We start from the raw sequence: 10,482 nt of genomic DNA, 5'->3' as shown, positions 1-10,482 counted from the left end.
CTGTCAAGGCAGTTGGTTAGTTTTGCTAGGTTTTGCTTGAATTGTTCTACACACAACATGACTGAAGCTGTCAGCATGGATGGAAACTGTATCTGTTTGTTTCTTTTCAAAATCATAGTGTTTACCGCTGGTGTTGCTCCTAAAATTAACAATAAAGATCGCTTTTTTCTTAGCTTAACACTTGGATTCAACACTGGTTTATCTTTCTTGACAATAATAACCTCTTTTTTATGCAAGTTGTTTGATGTCTCGCTAGGTTTTGCTTGAATTATTCTGGAAATATCATGACCGAAACTGTCAGTATGGATGCAAAGGGCACTGACAATGCAATTGCAATCCAAATGGGCGGTAATGAGCGGGCCTCAAGAAGAAGATTGAGATCTTTAGTCTGGAATGATTTCACAAAAGAACGGAAAGCCGATGGAAATTTTGTAGCAATCTGTAACCATTGCAAGAAAGAGCTTTCAGCTAGCAGCCGAAGTGGCACTACCCACCCACTTAAAGAACCACCTTGCGACTTGTACCAACACAAAAGTTCGAAAGAGGAAGAAATTGCTTTTTAGGAGATTAGTTGTGAGAAATGATGGGTCAAGTATGGATCTATCTCATTTTGATCAGGAATTGAGTAGACAGGATCTTGCCCGTATGGTGATCTTGCATTGGTATCCTTCTACTATAGTTCATCATGTCGGGTTCAAGGCATTTGTTAAGAATCTTCAGCCACAGTTCAAGTTGACATCTGATGAATGATGATGTTGTTAGGGCTGACTGTATGAATATTTATGAGAGTGGGAAAGTTAAGTTGAGGGAATTGCTTGGGAGACTTCCTTGTAGAGTTAGCCTCAGCGTCGATATGTGGAGATCAAGTGAAGATGTTGAGTATGTGTGTTTGTCTTGCCATTATGTTGATGATGATTGGAAGCTTAAGAAGAAGATTCTGAACTTTTTGCAAGTTGAAAGTCAGACTGCAGGTGAGGAGATGAGTAAGATTGTTGCTGAGAAGTTGCTTGATTGGAATTTACATGGAAAGTTGTTTAGTGTTATTTTGGATAATTGTAATGAGAATGATACTGTGGCCAAAGATCTTCGTGAATTCATTCTGTTGAAGGGGGCTTTCCCTTTAAATGGCGAGTTTTTCCATGTGCAGACTGCTGCATCGATTTTGTATGCAACTGCACAAGATGTTACGGGGTTTTTGCATGATATAATAAGTGAAGTTCGGGATAGTGTGCAATATGTGAGGACTTCACAAGCTACACTCCACGGGGTTCCAGATTGCAGCAGGTAAAGTTGGAGCCCCACAAAAAGCATTAGTTTGCGATGATCAGAATAACTGGATAACAACATACTTGATGCTTGAAGCTGCATGTGAGTTTCAAGGTGCCGTCACTTGTTTTGCTGAAAGTGATAGTGACTACACAATTTCGTTATCTTCTGAGGAGTGGGATCTTGTTAAAGCTGTTACTGAGTGCTTATATGTGTTCTATCATGCCATAGAGAAATTTTCTGGGGCAAAAATTCCAACATCAAACCTTTATTTCAATGATATATGTGGTATCCATATGCTGCTAAAAACTTGGAAAGTCAGTGAATTTCCTGCTATTTCAGCGATGGCTACTCAAGTTCTTGAGAAATTTGAAAAGAGCTGGGTGGCAACATTACTTCTTTTGTCAATTTCTTCAATTCTTGATCCTCGATATAAAATAAAGTCAATTGAGTATTTTTTCAATAAGATTTACGATGATGAGCATAAAGCTAATGAGAGGATTGAAAAGATCAGGCAATATCTAGGGAAGCTCCATGATGAATATGTGGAGCATTCAAATAACATGTCCAATACCCAAGCATTTCTTTGCTACGATGAAAATAATAAGAGTGGTTGCAGTGCTGAACTGAAAGCTGGTACAGAATCTAAGCCTTCTTCCCGCACGTTATTTGATGCACGGCGGGGACTTGATCAATATCTTCAAGAGACCTCATCAAGTCAACAGCATAAATCAGATCTGGAGTTGTATTTGGATGAAGCTGTTTATCCATGCAAAGGGTCTGAGGACAACTTCAACATCTTAGCTTGGTGGAAATTTCATGCAGCAAAATATCCTGTTCTTTCAATAATGGCTCGTGATATTTTGGGGATTCCTTTATCAGTTGTTGCAATAGACAGTGAAAGTAGAGTGCTCATAATGGCTCGTGATATTTTGGGGATTCCTTTATCAGTTGTTGCAATAGACAGTGAAAGTAGAGTGCTCAATCAGTACTTGAGTTCCCTTGACCCAGTGACTGTCCAAGGACTGATCTGTGGACAGGATTGGCTAAGAGAAGAATTTGACGGTAAATCGATGTTTAGATTTGACTTTATAGCTTATTTTTATTTTATTTTTTTCTTTCATAATTTTTTTGCTAACTTTACTATGGTTTTCTAGTTCAAGTAGAACCTCCAATAGCCGTAGATGATGTCGCCATTGTTCCGTTACCTGCTAAAATTGAACATGACGTTGATGAGTGCATGATACTGGCAAATGGAGATGAATTCTCCCACCACCAATAGGTAAGTCACTGTGTTGAGAACATATTTAGCTCTATTTGCATCAATACTTCTTTTCACTGAGTCTATATTGTATGAATATTTTGTTCAGAGATTAGTTTTTAGTGACAGCCACTTGGGCATTCCTTGTTATTTAGATATGTGCAAAACACAAGTACACATGCGCAGGTTACAGAGATTTTCCATCTAGTTCGTTATGCATGTGTTCCCTGCAACTTCTGGTGCTTGTTTTCTTTCCACTGTCCATTTTACTGGTTGTATTTGTAAATGAGTACATGCAGAGCCATTCAAACATTACTTTATTATAAATGAAGTTTGAGAACAATTCTGTGTTAAGGCCTAGGGCATTGAGACTCCACTTGAATTCCATAGAACACTACCCATTTCCGGGTGGTCAAAGACCCTTTTTTGACAATGTGTGACATTATTTTTGTTTTTATTCTTGTTATTTACTGTTTAGTTGTATGAAGATATTGTATGGACAATGGTCTGGTTTAGATAACCCTTTTTTGGGATAATTTATTTCCTCCCTTTTAATGGATGTGGATCTCAAGCTACTCTTGATGGTTTTCTTTAGCTGTCCTGTCTGAGCTATGCAATTAGAAGGTGACTTTAATAACTCATTGTGCCATGACTTCTTGATTAGTATTGATTTCTGCAACTTCTAAGCACCTGTTTCGTTGTTTCTCTTCCAATAGAAGAACTACAGGATAAGCTCTTCTAATTAGTTAATTGGGAGCATGTTGAAACTTGTGGCCTTATTTTTCTCATGCAAATGCCTTGATCAAGTGTAGTCAACTACCTCTTTAGTGACACATCATATTGTAGATTTTCAACTGTCATTATGATTCAAGCGCTTATAAATTCTTCGACACTTGCAGACAGTTGACTGTTAGAAAAAGCAGCATGCATGTCAGTCTCCTAACATGTGGAATGTGGCACCACTTAAACATACTATATACGAACACCACATCATTTTATCATGGCTTGCATTTCTGACATAGATAATTGGTTTATGACAAGATGTAACAGCATGATCTGGACATTTTGGTCATTTTGTTGAGAACCTTGAAGGAAAAGCATGGGTTGTAGTATCCGCAGAATGTGGAAGGAAAGCATCAATTTCATGATCACATGGATAGTATATAAAGTTTGCCTCACACTTTAATACCATTAATTCAGTTAGTACAAATTGATTGATATTTTATACCATATTGTGACGCTTCTGTTTTCACACATGACTGCAGTCCAAGGTGAACCCAGAGATGTCAAATCTGCCATGCACCCACATTATGCAATAACATATTTCACCAATCACAGTAATATCCTCTAGCGGAATCAAAAATAAATGCAGGTACAACGCAGGCAAATAAGGAAGTTAAGTACAATAGACATGATGAAGAAATGTAAATCTCATAAATAAAATCATGTCTCAACTGAATAATCTGGAGTACAACTGATGACTGAAATAATGTAAAACTGTCTCAGCATGAATCAAATGAAAATCGTACTAAGACACAGCCTTTACAATATGAATACATAACTAATGTCTGAAATGAAAACTCATACTACAGTGGAGTCTCTATTAATAAATCATGTGACGGGGACTATGCAAGAACTCTGTCATCTTGCGGCTCTCCGAAACTTTGAGTTGCCTGAAAGAGAATTTAAAACAAAAAGAATAACAAGAGCGTCAGAGTGCTATAGCAAGATCACCTCCATCCGTCCCAGGGGAAGGACTGCTAGATGAAGTGGATATTCTATCTATTAAGTATAGTCTATCTAAATCATTTTTGTCATGTTTAATGGAATTAATATTTAGAAATCTACAACCAGAGACGTAGTACGTCGAGCGAAATAACCCAAATAAAGGAACTATCATGTATATACCATATGTTTCAAACTGTAGATAACTAAATATTAATCCATGTTTAAGAATGAACGTAAGCAATACAGGAAATAAAGACATCATGATAAACATCAGCATATAAATCTCGAATACTCGTAAGAGCAAGGTATCTTGGTCATATATACTCAACAGTGTGTCATAATCACTTCTGCCGTCTATCAAACCTTAGGCTATCAAATAACATCTCAATGCAACTCACTTGCAAGATTTTGAAATCATCGCTTTATCATGCGCGACGGACTACCCAATTGGTATTCTAAACAGTGTACATGGCTCATTAGTCTCATCGTTATCTCAGTGCGTAACATGAGTGCGGGACGACGTATCATATACGTATCCTAGAAATACGGCTCATAAGCCTCATCGCACCCTAGTGCAGACGGACTACTAGATGAAGCGTCCTAAAACCGACCCAATGGCCTGTATAAATGAAATATCGACGCACTACCCCACATAGTACTGAACTGAGCTCATTAACGTTATCCATCTCGTGAATAAATTGTGTATATCTGGTATATCGATGCACTATCCCGAATAGTATTGAGTTGTACTCATCAATGATATCCAACTCGTGTATAAACAACTTCTAACTCTTAAGTGTAATCGACCCAACACTTGTCATAATCCCCTTTGGGATACTCATGTGTGTACTACGATACTATTCATGTATAATCATGTCTGTACGTGTACTATCGTGCGAATCGAACCCCGCGATCGCTTCTCAAATCAGTGCAACACAATATTCAGGAAAAACCGCTTTAGTAGTCGACTACTAAGCTAGTAGTCGACTACACTGAGTCCATCCAGACTCTGTAATGACATATATCAGTATCAGTAGTTGACTATTAAGGACATTAGTCGATTACTCTGCAACAATCAGGTTTCTATAGGTTTAAACTGGGCATGAGTAGCCGACTACTAAGCTTAGTAGTCGACTACCCTATCAAAACATGCATTCTTTCATGCACGAACAATACTTATTAATCAATTTCACATATCATGAAGTTAAAACAATATCTTATACTTGGCATATGCAACAAAGATTATTTGAATCATAATACTAAATTATTAATTCTTTCAAACTAGGGTTTAGCATCCTAATTAATTAATTTCCTCAATTAGCTCATATATAAACAACATGATTATCAACACATGATAAAAACTACTCATGAACAGAGGTAAAATTCGTTTAAGCATATTTATCTCACTTAGGTATCACAAACCTAGGGTTTTAGCATGATTAGTTTATAAGAAAACTCAATTAAATAACTAATTAGGGTTTACACATGGGTTGAACATAATTAACAAGTTAAAAACAAAATTAACATCAACCCTAATGATCATGATCATGTTTCTAACATCAACAACAAGGGTTAAGTTTCAGATCTAACACCGGTTCATGATTCATCATCAAAAATCAAAATTTTATCACTTAGATTTAAGCTTTAAGCATGAAACCATTGATTTAACATCTAAATCATCATTAAAATCTAAAGAGAATGGTTTGGATGAAAATGATCTTGCCTCAAACGTCGTGTCGAACTCCTGGACACATGTGCAAGATCTCTTTTCCGCCAAAAACTGTAAAGCCCTGCCCTTCCCTCGACAAACACCTCAGAAACTCTCCCAAAACCTCACAATTAGGGTTAGGGTTTGAGGAGGAAGGTGACTGGTGATATCTCACGTGAAATAAGGTTAAAAGAGCTTTAAAACAGTTATAAATACATAGGTATACAACTAGGTTCGAAGCAAACAAAACCGGCCCGATATCAAAACCTGCACACGCTAGGAAAACTCCCACTAGTCGACTACTAAGGGTATTATTCGACTACTCTGTATCACTTAAGATTCTGTTCACTATATCTGGCTCAGAGTAGTCGATCATTAAGGATATTAGTCGACTACTTTGAGTCTATTTTGCCTGTGCATACCATTTCACTCCTATACTCGTATACATGCATCGAATTGATCTCAAATCAATTCCTAGCACACTCAAACATCAATAAACGTTATTTATCACAATATAACACGTTTTTTATTATATGTCACAAAATATTCAAATTTATGGAGTTTTACACGTGTTCATATATAGAGGATGATATATAGATGATGGTGGTCCAGGATTCGTATGACTGACATGGAAAACATGACTAGGAAGTTTAAGTAAACCATTGGTTTAACAATTGTATGCTCATGCCACATTTTCTGGTTGATTCTTAATGCTGGCGAGATAATGTCTTTTGTGATGATTTGACTAATGGATTTTTGTTTAGGTCAGATATCAAGCACATGATCTAGGTTAAGGTTTCTCATCATAAATCATTGTACGTTAATATGCTTGAAGCTTATAGTTTTATTAATATTTTTTTATTGGATGGTGGTTGTAGTTTTATATGGCTTTTTTATCCTCACAATTACCTTTGTGGTTTAGAAGTAAAAAATTGCCACAGGGATACATATTGGTATTGAATCTATTAACCTTGTGTGTGGAAGCAGGTTGTGATGGTTGATAGCAACTGTTGAAGTTGCTTTCTTCCTGGTTTGCTTATATTCTTTTTCTTTTCTTTTCTACCTTTTGAGGTGTTATTCCGAGTTAACACTTATAAAATATATTAGTGTATTTTGTTGGCCTTGAAACTGTGGATATGTTAGATAAATTGACTTGGAACCAAAGTTGCCTAGGAAGTGGGACCATTTCTTGAGCAAATATCTGGCTGTTGTTTTAAATTGAGAATTATCTTCAAAGTAGTGGCCAGTAATTTGTGGAAAAATTTATTCTATAATATTGTCATTTTAGGTTGGATTTGTTTATGCCATACTTTGAAGGAGAGCTGAAGCTTGGAGACATCAATGAAGATAACAAGGGCAGAAAATTCAGTTTCTTACAATTTACATGCCGCTTAATGATCTTACACCTTCACATCATACTGTACATTATGAAACATTTTTGTATAGCTACTCATACGATTGCCCCATGGTATGCTGGAAAAAAAACTACATGCCATCCTGGCCTATTCCGGACTGACTGAGGAAGATATTAGCACATATTACTTCAAACTTATGAGAACATGCTTGGATTTGGTTTTTGACTTGTTCAGTACCACAAGATAAATGCAGTTTCCCTTATGCTTATTATCACTATGCTCCTACATACAGACTCTTCTTCAAGAAGAATAATTTTGGAGGATTCTTGGTAACATGAACTCAAAGTATGATTGTGCAATTTGGATCTCTTGTTTAATGAGACCAATTTTTCAGTAATTAATGTTCCCATTGCTTGTGAAACTTGGCACTAATTCAGAGATTGACATGAGGTGGATAACAGCGATTAATCTGTTAAATGTTTTGAAAAATTGGTGCTCTATATTATTTGGGTACTTCTTGAAAGTTGTACCCAATGTTGAAAATAGCGATAACGCATAGCGTAACGCTTACCTCTGGTTAGGTTACAATAGCGATAACGCATAGCGTAACGTAGGTTAAATAATTTATAGATATATAACATTCAAAATAAAAAAAATATGAATAATCATCGCAATTCTCAATTTCACAAAACAATGTCCTCAAAATAAAAAAATCATTACATTCTCACTCTCATTTTACTTACTTTATTCTATTTTTGTTTGATTGGAGAACAATATTTTCCTCCTAATCCACGAGTCAAAAAATAAACCAGTACAAAGATAATTTTTAAATTTTTTATTGTTAAAATAGCTACAGTAAAAAAGAGAAAAAAAGGACCGATCCTCCCTTCCCACTTAATTTATCTACAGGAAAAAGAAGGCCGGATAAAAGAAACAAGGATCCAAGTGGATCGACAGAAAAAACAAAGGAAAAAAAAAAGCTGGCCACGAACCTTCTCGTTGAGGAGGAAAAAAAGAAAAAGTTGGAAAACGAAAGAAAAAACATCGCACCTGATGCCCTTAAAAACCTTGTGCTGTCGAGTGTCGATCTTCATCGTCTTGGTGGTCGATCGCCGTCGCCTTAGTGGCCGATCGCCGTCGTCAGGTAAGTAGATCGAAGATCCCTTGAAGCTTCTTGATCTCTCAGTTTTTGTTTTTCCACTTTTTGATTTTGATCGACAGATCCCTTGAAGCTTCTTGATCTCTCTGTTTTTGTTTTTCCACTTTTTGATTTCGATCAACAGAACCCCGCACCTGATGCCCTAGCTTCTTGATTTAGTTCTCTGTTTTTGTTTTCCCCCTCTTTTGATTTAGATCGACAGAACCCTGCACCAGCCGCACCTGATGCCCTGAAAAACATCGATTCCCAGTCATTAAGCAAATAACGCAGGTTATCAAACGCTACGATGAAACGCCATGTAACGTGCGCTAGGATGAAAATAGCGTACGTTATTTGGTATTTACGCTATTTTAAAACGCTATGTAGCGTTAAGCCACCGCTACGTCACGTTAAACGCCATTTTACGCCACGGAACGCGTTTTTTTCAACATTGGTTGTACCCTAAGGTTATCGATAGCGGATAGCGTCGCGTAACGATGAGGCATCGCTAAGGCTATTTGGGGCTATTGCGGTAAAATAGCGGTAAAAAACACAAATTCAAATAGCAGTCTAATTTAGATATGTATAAATACTAAAAAAAAAGATTAAAGAAAGACCAAAAAAATCTAAAAGTACATATTTGATGATTTAAAGAGATCCTAAACATGAAATAGACATGTAATCAACTAATCATCACATAATATTGAAGATAACTGGAGGAGTCAAAGAGTCGTCGTCTTCGAGAAGAAGAGCTGAACGGTGAGAGGACTGCCCTAAGATGAGCTCACGGTGAAGGAGGTGAGAGAAAGCATTGAGGTAGGTGCCAGAGGCGGTGGGAGTATGCCGAAAATCACAGGAGACGGTGGAATACAATGGTCAAGTGTTGGGTTTAATTTTAAAAAAATAAACCTCAAACCGCTTTTAAATAGCAGTCAAAAAGTGGATTTCGCATGCAATTGCCAACTATAAACCGTTATGGCACACTATTGGCCTCTTCTGCGAACGAAAAATGCATATTCCGCAATATGTCACCGCTATTGGGCGATAGTGTAGCGGAAAGGGACTGCTAACGCTATTAGCGCCGCTATTGCGGGGCTATTTACCGCTATTTATAACAGTGTTGTACCCTTACCCAACTCGTACTAGTATCTGTACCAAAACTTGTTGGATACTTCTTAAATATACGCACATGTTTGTTCAGGTATATACTCAACTATATAATATTTGTTTTAAATTAAAACGCTCCTTTTACACTTCATGGACGTTTATATTACACTTCACATCTATTTCTTATATATTGGTCTTATGTAATGAAAAAAAATATTAATCTTATGTAAATTATTAATTTTAATGCATATAAATATGTATAACATACATTATATATATAGTTGTGTCCCCATACCCTACTTTTATAAATTTGTTGTGTTCAATATCAGTACTTGTACCCATACCCATTCCACTTAGTTTGGCTTTTTCAGGCAAGAATCTTGCTCCTTCGGTGACTCCCAAGTCTCCAATTTCGATAGAGGATGAGAGCATATGATTCTGTGTCAGAACGAGGAATCATGTTTATCAATGATTTCTAGAGAAGTGTTTCCAGGATGAGCAATCATCTTTAACAAGATTTCTAGAGAAGTGTTGCTCATGTTGAAATGCTATGGGTGGTAGTATTTTAAAGGCGCTCTCGGGCGCTCGCCTCGGGCGCAAGGAGATGCGGAGCGGTGGCATAGTGTCCCGCATAAGTGTGGGGTGCTACGCTTACACTAAGCGCGTGCCCCAGAGCGCTTAGCGCCTTGCGCCGATCGATCGTCTCAGGCTTCATCAGCGATTGGGTTTGGTTGAATTAGTAAAAGCGGACTATCGGGTACAAACCCGACTCCAGCTTAAGCCCAAAACAATTCTAACCTGACCCACAACAAAGAATTAGGGCTTCATTTACTTCGTTCTCTCTCCCTTTCTCTTCGTGTTCGGTGTTCTCCCTACGGCAGAGGATAGAAAACAGTGAGTAGCCGGTGGCGAGTAGAAA

The 10,482-nt window shown here is 37.2% G+C and overlaps 1 protein-coding gene across 1 annotated transcript in view; it reads left to right on the top strand.

The window, feature by feature from the left end:
• Positions 1 to 10,482, top strand: part of LOC109841257 (zinc finger BED domain-containing protein RICESLEEPER 2-like) — a 33,109-nt gene that overhangs the window by 21,050 nt on the left and 1,577 nt on the right. The window contains exons 2-4 of the mRNA XM_020410170.1: positions 257 to 2,139; positions 2,209 to 2,331; positions 2,424 to 2,548. Coding sequence (XP_020265759.1) covers positions 1,353 to 2,139; positions 2,209 to 2,331; positions 2,424 to 2,548 — 1,035 coding nt within the window. The 5' untranslated portion in view covers positions 257 to 1,352. The remainder of the gene's footprint in view (positions 1 to 256; positions 2,140 to 2,208; positions 2,332 to 2,423; positions 2,549 to 10,482) is intronic.

This window comes from Asparagus officinalis, chromosome 5, assembly GCF_001876935.1.
Source record: "Asparagus officinalis chromosome 5, Aspof.V1, whole genome shotgun sequence".
In the NCBI taxonomy this organism is placed as follows: Eukaryota; Viridiplantae; Streptophyta; class Magnoliopsida; order Asparagales; family Asparagaceae; genus Asparagus; species Asparagus officinalis.
Note: the sequence above shows the minus strand (reverse complement) of the source record. Positions and strands in the feature narration are given on the sequence as shown.